The sequence below is a fragment of the Arachis ipaensis genome, chromosome B05 (genome assembly GCF_000816755.2).
Source record: "Arachis ipaensis cultivar K30076 chromosome B05, Araip1.1, whole genome shotgun sequence".
Classification (NCBI taxonomy): Eukaryota; Viridiplantae; Streptophyta; class Magnoliopsida; order Fabales; family Fabaceae; genus Arachis; species Arachis ipaensis.
This window is the reverse complement of record NC_029789.2, coordinates 110,549,405-110,564,885: the sequence shown is the minus strand read 5'-3', so window position 1 is coordinate 110,564,885 and position 15,481 is coordinate 110,549,405. Positions and strand designations below refer to the sequence as shown.

The following is a 15,481-nucleotide window of genomic DNA, read 5'->3' as shown; positions in this document are numbered from 1 at the left end:
CGCCACTAGAATCCTCCTTTCCCATGGTTCACTCCCAACAAAACTCTAAGCTCTGGTAATCCTAACAGCGACTTTGGAAAAGATAGAACTAAGCTACTGTCAGGTCCAAGCAATATAATACTCAACGCATATGCTTACCTCTCGTCGGAGGATCCGACCCTGTCGCATCACGTACATCCAACGCAACCACACGGTCTAATTGTTGACTTTGACCCATGTTCGGGTTTTTCTTATGACGGCAGTTCTTGGCTAGGTGTCCAAGTAGTCCACAAGCATAACACAGGCGACTCCCCTTCATATAGTGAAACTGGGCATTGTTGTCCCTCCTAAAATTCCCTTGACTTAGCAGATGCTGAGGAGCGTGTCCATCTCTCTTGAAGTTCTGTCCCCTTGGTCCAAGGTAATCGTCACGTTCCCTACTAGGGTTGCTTCTATGAGCATCCCTTGACGAGGCTACCGTCTTTGCGTACTCTTCAACCACTCTTGCCTTGTTCACCAGATCGGAGAAAATACGAATCTCCATAGGCGCCACAGCAGTCATAATGCTATCCTTTAAACCCCTCTGGTACTTGATGCACTTCCAGCTCTCGTAAGTCTCCGGGGCACCCTAACATGCCCTAGAAAACCTACAGAGTTCCTCAAACTTGTTGGTGTAGTCCGCCACAGATAGGGAACCTTTCTTCAGCTGCATCAATTCCATCTCCTTTGCTTCCCTTGCAGACTCAGGATAGTATTTCTTATAGAAGGTCGTTTGGAACACATCCCACGGAACGTCGGCATTCTGGAGCTGTAGCAAGCGGCACTCAGCTTGCCACTAGTGCTGGGCCTCTCTCGCTAGCTGATAAGCGGCAAATTCAACATATTGATTCATTGGAACATGCTGCGCCTGTAAAGCATGCTCCATAGCCTGAAACCAGTTGTCTGCTTTAGTAGAATTAGTTGATCCTCAGAAAATTGGCGGATGAACCTTGAGGAACGTCGCCAAGGTCATCGGAACACCACCCGTGTTATCGTCGTTTCCCTCAGCATTATCATTAGCATCTCCTTCACCATTTTCGTTTCTATTTCCCGCCGGTTGACCTAACCTCTGCACAGCTTGCAGAGTCGCAGCAGCGGTAGCCCCATGGTGTTCACAAGATTCGCCATTACCGCCATGAACTCAGCATGGTTATGAGCCGGTCACTCATTTCTACTCTCTCGTGAACGTGGATGACCTCGTTCGCGAGTGGCCATTAGGGTTTCTGTCTACACCAAACAATTGATATCAAGATGAAAAGTCTCAATATCAAAAGCCTAGTACTTCAATTATCCCAAATAGGCACTCACAAACAAGCATGCTATGTAATATCAAGCAGATAACCTAATAGCATCAAAGAAAAAGACACCCAGAATATACAATGAAGCACAATCGGTCCATCCCTCAAGCTCACGAGGACGAACCGCTTTGATACCACTAAATGTAACACCCCAATTAACCCAAGCCTTACCCCGCTCTGATACCACTAAATGTAACACCCTAATTAGCGTAAGCTTTACCTCACGTCGTAAAGCAAAGGTTAATCAGAGATTACGATAGTTCTAAGCTCATACGTATAGTATATAGAAAGAATTATTATAATCTAGAATCCCGATGAAAGATATAGCTCAAAAATAGGATTTACAAAGCGCAAACTTACTAATGAAGCTACTACTTAAAGCACAAGAAATAGATACAAATATATCAAAATATAATAGTATAGTATCATAAGAATCTAGCCACGGCTCGTGGAGTTTAAGACGGCTAGCCATATACAGATATACAGAACCAGACAGTAAAAACAGCTTATACAAGTTTTGTTCTCTCATTACACGCCTCTAGGCTAAAACAAAATACAAAAGTGAGAGATGTATAAACAAATAAACAAAAAACTCCCAAAAGGTATTATGATCCTCCGCTTCTGCTACCATCCAACAACTCACCGAGGTGGGTTGCGACCTGCAACTGAAAAACACAATCGAAATATAGTATGAGAAACGGAGGTTCTCAGTATGGTAACAGTGCCCAGTGATGTAGGATATAAGACCCCGGGATGCCAAAGGCAATCCTAAGCTCCATGTCCATCACAAGATTCAAACTTAAGGCATAACTAAAACAGTAAAGTATGATTATATAAACATTAACATAAATAAACCGGGTAATCTATCTTAGGGGATTTCTATTCTAACCAAACACCGCTATCCCACAGCCTTTTCCAACCTAACTTTCCATGCAACCCCATCGCCACCGCCTACCTAACCTCCTCAAAAACCCAGACAAACACAAATAATACAAGCATGGAAAACACAAGTAATATTCAAATATATAGCAATTAATTCAAGAAGCAAGTAGGCATATTATACAATTAGGCAAACCCAAATAATCAAAGTAAACGAGCACATAAAAGATGCATATGATGAATGTCTATCCGATTAGCTCGTGATATCACTTGTCGGTCTATGAATGCCAACCCGACACATCCTTTCAGATGTCGCCTTTTCTGCCACTTCTGAGGATATAGCGCCTGGCACGCTTTTGTTTCGAGGATATAGTGCCTGTCACACTATCGTTCTGAGGATATAGCTCCTGGCACACTTGCATGCTCAATCCGAGGATATAGTGCCTGGCACACTCTTGTGGTAGATAAGGAAATCAACTACAACATATATTTCATCATAAATCATTCCAAGGATATAGTGCCTGGCACAATATCATTCCAAGGATATAGTACCGAGCACACTGATGAACGGATTTTTGACGATTTAGAATTTCACTAATGAAATCTTGTCGAAGTATAGTTTCTAAACCAAACAATAATCCTTTCATACAAAAGATTGTTTGTCACTAAAACAAACCCCTAAAATTAATAACCGAAGTATTCAAACCTCGAGTTGTTCTCCCTAGGAATTGTAATAAAGTGTTCTTGTTATTGGTTATGAGGTGTGTTTTGGGGTTTTTGAGATAAGAGACATGAAATATAAATGGCAAGGAAGTAAACTAATAGCTACAAAGGTCTTGGCAAGGGTTGGTGGTCAAGGATCTCTATCCCTATCACTAACCACAACATGAGAATTGGCAAGGATCAATCCCACTAAGTCATCCTCTAACTAGTAGTAAAGGAAAGTCAAGTGAGCTATATCAATCTAAGTCCATAAGTCCTAACTCTCCACTAATTCAATTAGTGAGAATTAGAGTCAATGGCTCCCAATCATCAATTACTTGACAATTAGTAACTCAAGAGTTCCTAAGTTACCTTCCCAAGCTAAGAGCATAAAATTCTACTCTAACATCCTTCGAAGAATTTCATCAAACACTTGGAAGGCATAAAAGGAAAGCATAGTAAAATTGCAAGGAAAGTAAATCTAAACTACTCAATTGCAAGGAATTAAACAACAACAAATCAAATCAACAATAAAGGAACATGAATCATAAATTGCATTAAAGGAAAAATGGAAGAACAAAAGTGCATCAACATGAAAGTAGAGAATTACAAGAATTGAAATACAAAACTAGAGAGAGGAGAAGTAGAGGAAGAAAAATTGATAAAGGAAAAGTAAATCTAAGCATGAAATTAACCTAAATCTAAGAAATTCTAATTTGGATCTAACCTAATCCTAATTCTAGAAAGAAGTGAGAGCTTCTCTCTCTAAAACTAACTTTCCCTCCAAAACTAATCTAAACTAAACTAATCATGACCAAAGATGTTGATTTTCCTTCAATCTTTGGGTTAAATAGCATCAGAAATGAGTTGTATTGGGTCTACAAGGCTTCTAAAATCGCTGGCCACGAGTTGCATTAAGTGAATCATGTGCAACCATCGGCGCATACACGTACAGTGCGCGTACGCATCCCTAAACGCAATGCAACTATGGCAAATTTTATATCATTTTAAAGTCCTGAATGTTAGCTTTCCAACGCAACCAGAACCGCATCATTTGGACCTTTGTAGCTCAAGTTATAATCGATTTAAGTGCAAAGAGGTCGGGCTTGACATCTTTGCGATTCCTTCATTTCTTCATGAGTTCTCCATTTCTACATGCTTTTTCTTCATTCCCCCAATCCAATCTTTGCCTCCTAAATCTAAAATCACTTAACAAACATATCAAGGCATCTAATGGAATCAAGGTGAATTAAATTTAGCTATTCTAAGACCTAAAAAGCATGTTTTCACTTCTAAGCACAATTAAAGGAGAATTTACAAAACCATACTATTTCATTGGATAAATGCGGCAAATGTTGACAAAACCCTCTAAATTCAACACCAGATAAACCCTAAAAATGGAGTTTATCACACACCTTCATTCAACATCCAACTAGCTCGTAATAACCATCATCAGCCTCACATTTCATATATCTTTCTCCCTTCCCATTCCACCAGACCCATCCTCAGTACACCAGAAACCTAAGCCTCCATTCTCTAATTTTCTATAATAATCGTCAACTAAAACCCTTTAGCTATATCTCATATCCTTCATACTCAAAATTAAGCCCAAAAGCCTTAAAATCGTGTTTTAGAAGCTTACAACCGTGTTGGGAAGGTGAAATAGTTGAAAACAAAGATTAAATTTGTGAAACAGGGCATGTGCACGCACAGGGGTGTGCATGCGCACGCCCAGAAAGATTTTAAAAGTGTGCATACATACAGGGGTGTGCGTACGCACAGGGGTGTGCATACGCACAGGTACCAAATCTTGGAAGGTCTGTTCGCTCGCACAAGGTGTGCGAATGCCCCCAACAAACGACCTTTCCCAACTTGTGCATGCGCACAGGGCTGTGCGTACGCACATGTTGCAATTCGTCCTTGGTATGTGCGCGCACAAGTCTGTGCGTCCGCACAGATCAAGATTTTCGTAGGGTTGTGTGTGCACGAGGCTGTGCGTGCGCATATACCAGAATTCACAAAATTCTGCAACTTTGCAGAATTTCAGATTTTTAACACCAACTTTGAATGATCATAACTTCCTCTACAAAAACCCAAATCTTGCAAACTTTATATCAAATTTAAGGGTTTTCAATAAGCTTTAATTCTAAATAATTTTCAACGAATTTGGAAAATTGAGGCAAAAGTTATGATCAGACAAAGTTCACCAAAAATTCAGTTTTACCAAAAGTCTCAAAACCTCAACATTACCAACATTCCCAACCAAAACCAAACCAAAACCACTTCAAACTCCAATTTCTATCATGATCTACCCTTTATAGCATACTATACCATTCCCAGCCATCAAAACCTCAATTATATGATACCAAAATCAATCCTCCACCAACACTTTCCTCAATCCTAATTCAATCATTATCAAACATCAAAATCAATCCCATTTCATTTCAATTTCAATCTCTCACACCCTCTTTACCAATTCCAACATCATGATTTATCAACATATTCCCAAAAATTATCAACTCATCATAATTCACATCATCTATCAACAATCTCAACACTCACATTCCATATACCAACAACATCACTAACCATCATCAATCATCAACCATATCAACAACATTCAACACCTCAACAACCATTATAATTCATTCCTATCCTATGGGTCACTAGCCTAAGTGTCCATGAATATTATATACTACATAGAAAAAATCAAAACCATACCTTGGCCGATTTTCAAATGCTCCAAACACCAAAACGAAGCCACCAAACCTGATCCAAAGCCTCAACCAACTCTAACAAACACCAAAGCTCAAACTAACAACACATATATCACCAAAATCAAAACCTAAGGTACACAAAACAACTAAACACAAGGGTTTAGTGAAACCTTACCTTACCCAACGAGATTAGGGGTAAAATCCAACAATTACCCGCTACTAGAGACCACCTAAACAAGCAAAATCATAAAAGTTGCTCAAAAACCAAATCCAAAATGTACAGAATCTAGGGCACGAAAATGGGGAGTGATATGCGAGCCCTTACCAGATTTCTTTAAATAAAAAGGAAGAGCTCGCCAAGAGCTTCGCGTGGCCGTGAACTGCTCGTCAATCGGAGGTCCGTAGCTCAAGTTATCCCGAGTCGAAGTGTGGAGTGAATAGTGTTTTCTTCTCTCTTCTCCCCTCTTCTTCTTGCAGCTGGTGTGTGTGTGTTTATGGGTGTGTTGTGTTGAATGGGTTCATTAATGAACCCTTATATATGTTGGGCTTGGGCCCAACTTGGGTCCGGTCCAACCCGTTCGCGTTTTTAGCCCGTTCGGCCCAACTTTGAGCCAAACCTTTAACATTAACACCCGGTTTTCCATTTCTAATATTTTTCTAAGGTTTTCGACTGTTTTCACTTTTTCTCGCACAGTACTGGATAGACTTGAACCAGTTCAGCTACCAGTTCGCGGTGTTTCACGGTTTTTCACAGAAAACACATTTTCTGACTCAGAAAAACCTACTAAGTCCAAAAATCATATTCGTGAAAACCCCGGTTCTTACAATGATAGTTGCCTAATTACATATTAGTGAAAATTTAGGATGGATATGATGAGGTATGGAGTTTAAGATTGCTTAGTGAGTTCGTGTTGCCTTATGGAGTATCTATTTGGCATTTTTACCGTACTGGGAACCCATAGATCAGGGGTTCTCATTCCGTATATATCTCTTGTTTTTCATATGTAGGTCCTAGGCTTAGCCGTAAGCTGTGATTCATCTGAGAGATGGCGAAGCTTATTGGACTTCTGTTTTACTTTTGTTTAGAATCTCTCCTCACTTATTTTGAAAAACTTATATGTATATATGAATTTCTTTTGGAACTTGCCTATAGAGGCCTTGATGTATATTTTGGGAGAGATAGGAAATGCTCTTATCAACTGATTTTTATTACTGTAACCCTAGCCGGCCTAAACTTCGCAGGTCACGACTAGTGCTATTATATTTATATTTATATATATCTTGTCTTTCTCCTATTCTTCCTTAATTTTTTATCTTATCTTCGCTTTCCGAATGCGTTCTATCTTCTTCTCATCGATATGCGAGTGTTTCCATTTGTGATTTTTCTTTTACTACTTTTCAGACATCTCGTTTAATAATTACATTCAATTATATATGTATTATAAATCCACCTTGAGTCATACCACCTTATTATCATTGATTTATGACTCGAGTATAAAGATTTGAATATTAGGATGTCACACAACTTCCCAGCCACCAAACCACCTCAAATTCCTCATGATACAATCTTGAAAACAGCACCAAACTTGGCTAAAACATTCGATTTTTTAGCAGCACCATGGAACCAAATTGTTTAGCTTAATAATCACCAAATTTCAGCATAAATCAAGTAGATAAACATTCAATTTTAAGTATCAAACATCACTTTAATATTCACACATCAAGAACACAATTAATCAATTTCAAATCAGTCAACCCTTACCTCTTACTGCTGCCTCCAAAATTGGTGCACACACAGCTTCCTAGTTCACTTTTCACTTAATTTTTAATCAAAATAAACTTTTAAATCATGGTGTGCCTAGTAATCAAACCATCATCAAGGGGTTTAAGAAGGATTTTCTCATCTCTCGAGCTGAAAATGAAGCTTTCTTGATTTACAAGGCACCTAGACAAAAGATCTAAAGAGAAAACATCAAAAGCTAGTTTAGCCAAGCTTAGCCATGGCCGAACCAAACTTTGAGGAAGAGCAGCCATGAAACAGCAACATACCTTAGAAAAACCGGTATGGTTGTGTAGAGAATGAAGAGGAAAATACTTTAATCGATTTAGATTTGTGGTGAGGGTTTTAGGAAGTGAAAGAATCAATCTTGAAGCTCATGAGTTCATGAAGTTTTCATGGAAGTTCCCAAGAGTTCCACGGTTGGGAGAAGAAGAAAGAAAGTGCTGGAATGTTTTCCAAGCTTGGCCGTGTGGCATAGAGTGCTTAGTCATCTAAATTTGTTGCAAAAATATCTTAAAATGAATAATTACTAAAATTAGAGGTATTAGAAAACAAATAATAATACATTTAGAGATAAATATATGAGTTATTAGTATAAATGATATTAGTATTATGATAATCATGAGAATAGAAGATCTATGATAAAATATTAGCATAGTTAAGTTCATCGAAAAATTTTAGTAGATTTTGAATTTAATTATTATATTATTATTATTATAAAATATCATTATAATAATATTAATATAAGCTAATTTAGTAACTAATGACATGACAAAGTATTTAATGATGCAATGCATGTGCAGTAAAAATGCCTGTTACTAAACTTTCAGTAAAATTCTATTTTGTCGAAAATTAGGTCATTACATTTGATCACTTTCCTCCATGGCTTAAATCATGGATTTCAATCACATGATCTTTCTTCCATTGCTGGATTTTTTTTCTGTTGCATTTTTTCCTTTTATCTTCCTTTTTTTGTTAGTCGTTTTTTTTCTATTGTGTTTCCAGTAAAAACAAAATGGAGAAATAAAAATTAATGAAAACAATAGACTTAAATGAAGGAATAAAAGAAAAAATAATTATTACAATAGTTTAGTTTATGCTCTCTTTGAATATAGAATTTACGTGCTTTTATCTATGAATTTTTGTATTTTTTGTATAAACTTTTTTTTGCTTGTTTTCTTCTAAGTTTTTTCTGTGTGTTTTTTAAATTTATGTATTTTCTTATTTTATTCCTGTTACGGCCTGGCCCAAGTCCCCTTACGGGCTGGCCCGACCCGAGAGCCACCCGACCCGAACGGTCGGAGGTGGGACGCCCCGCAGCCGACCCGGACACGCGTCCCTGACAGCTCTGTTACAGCTGTGAGGAGCACGCCTCGAAGAAAGTGGGCCTACCCTTATCGGGCCCACTTCTGACACAGTATATAAGGGGAAGGACCTACTCTTCCCCCAAGGTACGTGACATGACTCTATCCCTTTTTCGCCTGCACACTTCATTGACTTGCGCATCGGAGTGTCTTTGCAGGTGACACCCCCCCACATCCACAGAGTTCGGGACCTCGCCTGCTCCAACCCGAAGACGTACGACCAGACGACCTCCCCCCTTTGTTGATCAGGACATTCACCCGATCGGTCCGGTACCCGACCTACCGAACATTGGCGCCGTCTGTGGGGACGGTCCATGGACTTCGTACTGGTCCAAAGTGGAACAGGCCGCGAGGCTGAGCCCGGAGGGGATGCTGCCGCAACTACTTCCCAGCAGCGCACGAGATCCCCCCCAAGACACCCAACACAATCTCGCAAAGGACGACCCTTCGGGGGAACTGGCGACAACCACGCCAGAATAATGCAAGAACTGCGCCATAGGATGCAAGATCTGGAACGCCGGTTGCAAGACAGGGAACACGACCAGCACACCCCAGAACAAAGCCACTCCCGCTCTCACTCTAGGAGCCACTCCAGACGCACGCCCAGCCCCCAGGCCGAATCCGAGAGCGCTGGGGAAAGAGGACGCACTAGGAGACGCCATGACCCTGTCATCTACGCCAGACAAGAACGGCGGTACACAACAGGTCGGGGAACCGAAGACGCTCGTCAGGAGGACGACGAAGGAAGAATGAGGAGAACGCGGGGACCCGTGATAATGGGGCGACCCCATTTCATCGTTCCATACTCGAGGTCCGGCTACCAAAACACTTTGACAAGCCAACGGACATGAGGTACGACGGAACGCAAGACCCGCTGGAACACTGATGAGCGGATAATTTATACGCTTTTTGGCATTGTTTTTAGGTAGTTTTTAATGTATTTTAGTCACTTTTTATTATATTTTTATTAGTTTTTAAATAAAAATCACATTTCTGGACTTTACTATAAGTTGTGTATTTTTCTGTAATTTCAGGTATTTTCTGGCTGAAATTGAGGGAGCTGAGCAAAAATCTTATTCAAGCTGAAAAAGGACTGCTGATGCTGTTGGATTCTGACCTCTCTGCACTCGTAATGGATTTTCTGGAACTACATAAGTCCAATTGGCGCGCTTCCAATTGGGTTGGAAAGTAGACATCCAGGGCTTTCCAGCAATATATAATAGTCTATACTTTACTCAAGGATAAATAACGTAAACTGGCGTTCAACGCCAGTTCCATGTTGTAGTCTGGCGTTCAGCGCCAGAAACAAGTTACAAGTTGGAGTTCAACGCCAGAAACAGGTTACAACCTGGCGTTCAACTCCAGAAACAGCCCAGACACGTGAGAAGCTTAAGTCTCAGCCCCAGCACACACCAAGTGGGCCCCAGAAGTGGATTTCTGCACCATCTATCATAGTTTATTCATTTTCTGTAAACCTAGGTTACTACTTTAGTATTTAAACAACTTTTAGAGACTTATTTTGTACCTCATGACATTTTAGATCTGAACTTTATACCTTTTGACGGCATGAGTCTCTAAACTCCATTGTTAGGGGTGAGGAGCTCTGCAGCGTCTTGATGAATTAATGCAATTATCTCTGTTTTCCATTCAAACACGCTTGTTCCTATCTAAGATGTTCATTCGTGCTTCACTATGAAGAAGGTGATGATCCGTGACACTCATCACCTTCCTTAATCCATGAACGTGTGCCTGACAACCACCTCCGTTCTACATCAGATTGAATGAGTATCTCTTAGATTTCTTAATTAGAATCTTCGTGGTATAAGCTAGAATTGATGGCGGCATTCATGAGAATCCGGAAAGTCTAGACCTTGTCTGTGGTATTCCGAGTAGGATTCAAGGATTGAATGGCTGTGACGAGCTTCAAACTCGCGATTGTTGGGCGTAGTGACAGACGCAAAAGAATCAAGGGATTCTATTCCGACATGATCGAGAACCAACAGATGATTAGCCGTGCTGTGACAGAGCATTTGGACCATTTTCATTGAGAGGACGGGAAGTAGCCATTGACAACGGTGACACCTTACATAAAGCTTGCCATGGAAGGAGCCTTGCGTGTGTGGAGAGGAGTACAAGAGAAAAGCTGAAATAAAGAGGACAAAGCATCTTCAAAACCCCAACATATTCTCCATTATTGAGTAACAAGTATTTATTTTATGCCCCTTGACTTTTACAATTAAAACTAAGAATTATTATTGATATTATATCCTGACTAAGAGTTACAAGATAACCATAGCTTGCTTCAAGACAACAATCTCCGTGGGATTCGACCCTTACTCATGTAAGGTATTACTTGGACGACCCAGTGCACTTGCTGGTTAGTTGTGCGGAATTACATAGTGTGAAGTAATTTTCGTGCACCAAACACCTCATGGCCTTTGAGGCCAGAATGAACCTTGAGGGAGTGGGAGACGAGCTAAGATGCCGCGCCTTCCCGGTCACCCTGGCAGGGCCTGCAATACGGTGGTTCAATAACCTCCCGCAGGGCTCGGTGACCGACTTCGCAGACATCAGCCACGCCTTCTTAGCCCAATTCACGACCAGGATCACAAAGGCGAAGCACCCAATCAACCTGCTCGGGGTAACCCAGCGACCCGACGAGTCGACTAGGAAGTACCTAGACAGATTCAACGATGAATGCCTGGAAATCAACGGACTGACGAACTCGGTCGCGAGTTTGTGCCTGACGAATGGACTCCGGAACGAGGACTTCAGAAAGCATCTTACCATGAAACCAGTGTGGAGTATGCAGGAAATCCAATGTGTGGCCAAGGAGTATATCAACGACAAAGAAGTGAGCCGAGTCGTGGCTACCAACAAACGGCAGCCCGCTCACAATCAAGATCGGCACCGCGGAAGCGGAGAAGGACAAAAGGAACACGCCAGAGACGGCGGCCCGAGCAAGGCTCCCAGACCATTTCCTCGTGTTAGGAAGTTCACCAACTACACCCGCCTCACCGCGCCGATCATGGAAGTTTATGAACAAATTGCCGAAAAGGGGATCTTGTCGAAGCCCCGACCACTAAAGGAACGAATAGGGGAAAACCGAAGCCTCTACTGTGACTATCACAAGGGCTATGGGCATAAAACCCAAGACTGTTTCGATCTAAAGGATGCACTGGAGCAGGCCATCAGGGATGGAAAGCTAGCCGCATTTTCCCACCTCATAAGGGAGCCGAGGCGACAAAATCGCAACCACGACGGTGAGGATAGGACTCGGACACCGAAGCGACGCCAAGAACTGGAGGACGACGACCAGGGCCTCACCATAGTGAACGTGGTAACAGCTAGGAATGCAGCACCTAGGTCAAAGTCGGCACACAAGAAAGACGCCAAAGTCCTGGCAGTCTCCTCATCCTCCACACGAAGCACTAGGAAGCTCCCACCCATTTCGTTCGGCCCGGAAGATCAGTGATTCGACGAGATCGGAGAGAGTCCTCCCATGGTCATAATAGCCAGGGTAGGAACTGGTCTCGTCAAACGAATCCTTGTAGATACGGGGGCAGACTCGAACATCATGTTCCGTAATGTGTTCGATGCTTTGGGCCTGAGGGACGCTGACCTACAGACGCACCAGCACGGTGTCGTAGGGCTTGGCGACCATTTCATCAAGCCAGATGGCATAATTACCCTGCCGATCTCACTGGGACAAGGACAGGGGAAGAGAACGGTAATGGCCGAATTTGTGATCCTACGGGACTCCACAGCCTACAACATCATCCTGGGGAGAAAGACAATCAACGACCTAGGAGGAGTCATCAGCACAAGGATGTTAGTAATGAAGTTCATAACTGAAGAAGGGTCAATAGGATCTGTGAGAGGAGACTTGGAAACGGCAGTCACTTGCGACAACGCCAGTCTCTCGTTAAGGAAAAAGTCTAAAGAGGCATCGGGAATATTTCTCGCCGACCTGGACGCCAAAGTCGATGACAAACCGAAACACGAACCCGAAGGGGACCTGGAGAAGTTCAGGGTCGGGAACTCAGAGGAAAAATTCACGTTTGTGAATAGGAACCTCCCCCATGAGTTAAAAGAACCTTTGATAGAAATGATCAGAGCTAATGGCGATTTATTTGCCTGGACACCCGCCGACATGCCGGGCATAAACTCCAGTCTCATGTCGCACCACCTAGCTGTCAGACTGGAAGCCAAACCAGTGGCCCAAAGAAGGAGAAAAATGTCTCAAGAGAGAGCAGAGGAAGTGGCCAGACAGACGGCCGGCCTCCTCGAAGCAGGGTTCATCCGGGAGCTAGACTATTCGACCTGGCTATCAAACGTGGTCCTGGTAAAAAAGCACAATGGGAAATGGAGAATGTGTGTGGACTACTCCGATCTTAATAAAGCATGCCCTAAGGATTGCTACCCCCTTCCCAACATCGACGCACTCGTCGATGCGGCTGCGGGATACCGGTATCTGAGTTTCATGGATGCCTACTCCGATTACAATCAGATACCGATGCACCGGCCAGACGAGGATAAAACGGCGTTCATAACGCCAGGGGGGACCTACTGCTACAGAGTGATGCCTTTTGGCCTAAAGAACGCGGGGGCAACGTACCAGAGACTGATGAACAAAATATTCAGCAACCTCATCGGCAAAACAGTGGAAGTTTACGTGGATGATATCCTCGCAAAAACCACCCGCCCTGACAATCTCATAAATGACCTGGAGAACGTGTTCGCGTCCCTCCGACAACACGGCATGAGGCTCAACCCGCTTAAGTGCGCTTTTGCCATGGAGGCCGGGAAATTCCTGGGATTCATGATAACCCAGAGGGGAGTGGAGGCCAACCCTGAAAAGTGCCAAGCAATACTCCAGATGAGGAGTCCGGGCTGCATCAAAGACGTTCAGCGGCTGACGGGAAGGCTCACAGCGTTGTCCCGATTCCTCGGTGCGTCGGCAGCAAAGGCCCTACCCTTTTTCGCTTTGATGAAAAAGGGAATAGCATTTGAGTGGACCCCCGCGTGCGAAGAAGCCTTCAACCACTTCAAAGAGATTCTAGCAGCACCCCCAGTGCTCGGGAAGCCGAAAGCCGGAGAACCACTCTATCTATACCTAGCCATCACAGAGGGAGCACTCGCAACGGTATTGGTATGGGAAGAAGGGAAGGCCCAGCAACCGATCTACTTTGTGAGTAGAGCACTGCAAGGGGCAAAACTCAGATACAGCAAGCTGGAGAAGCTGGCGCTGGCACTTCTGGTCTGCTCCCGCCGATTGCGACAATACTTCCAGAGTCACCAGGTGGTCGTGAGAACGGACCAGGGGATTCGTCAGGTGCTCCAAAAGCCCAATCTAGCGGGAAGAATGATGACCTGGGCCATCGAACTATCCCAATACGACCTAGGCTACGAACCCCGACACGCGATTAAGGTGCAAGCAATGGCCAACTTCCTGGTAGAAGTAACTGGGAATCCAACGGAGGACACGGACACACGGTGGAAGCTCCATGTAGACGGAGCCTCCAACCAGACGTCCGGGGGCGCCGGGATCATTTTAGAAAGTCCGGCAGGAGTCGTCTATCAACAATCGATTAAGTTTGAGTTTCCCGTATCAAACAACCAAGCAAAATACGAAGCCCTCCTAGGGGGTTTGGTTCTAGCCCAGGAAGTCGGAGCCAAGAGGCTGGAAATATGCAGTGACTCGCAAGTCGTCACTTCGCAAGTGAACGAGAGCTACCAAGCCAGAGACTCATTACTACAGAAGTACTTAGAGAAGGTCAAAGAGCTAGGCAAACAATTTGAAGAGGTCACGGTCCAACACGTTCCCAGGGAGAGGAACACACGGGCAGACCTCCTATCCAAGCTGGCGAGCACAAAACCTGGAACCGGCAACTGCTCCCTCATCCAGGGCATCACGAAAGAGCCAGCAGTTGCCCTCCACCTGACCAAATTAGCCCCTTCTTGGATGGACCCTATCGCTGACTTCTTGGAAAACGGCAAACTCCCCCAGGACGAGAAGGATGCCAAAGCGATAAGAAGGGAGGCCGCCAAATATATGATCATACAAGATCAGCTATTCAAAAAGGGACTCAGCCAACCTTTGCTGAAGTGTCTGCACCCCGACCAGACGGACTACGTTCTCAGAGAAGTCCATGAGGGGTGCTGCGGCCACCATATCGGGGGCAAGGCCCTGGCAAGGAAGCTCATCCGAGCTGGGTACTACTGGCCGACCATGATGAATGACTCCAAGTAGTTTGTAAGGAAATGCGTGAAGTGTCAACAAAACGCCAACTTCCACAGAGCGCCAGCCTCCGAGCTGAGTTTACTAACGTCCACTCGACCCTTCGCGCAGTGGGGAGTCGACCTCTTGGGACCCTTCCCAATTGGCCCAGGACAGGTCAAATACCTCATAGTTGCCATCGACTACTACACCAAATGGATAGAGGCCAAACCGCTTGCCAGCATATCCTCATCCAATTGTAGGAAGTTCATGTGGAGGCAGGTGATAACTCGCTTCGGCATCCCGGAGATCGTCATCTCGGATAACGGGACACAATTCACTGACAAGAAGTTCGCAGAGTTTCTCACCGGCTTGGGGATAAAACAGAAGTTCTCCTCAGTCGAACACCCCCAAACAAACGGGCAAGTGGAATCTACGAATAAGATCATCTTACTAGGTCTTAAAAAGCGTTTAGATAGCAAGAAAGGCGCGTGGGCCGACGA

The 15,481-nt window shown here is 43.6% G+C and overlaps 1 protein-coding gene across 1 annotated transcript; it reads left to right on the top strand.

Annotated features, from left to right (window-relative positions):
- On the top strand, positions 11,208-12,233 carry LOC107640834. The gene has a single exon (XM_016344335.1). The coding sequence runs from the start codon at positions 11,208-11,210 to the stop codon at positions 12,231-12,233; it is 1,026 nt and encodes a 341-aa protein (XP_016199821.1).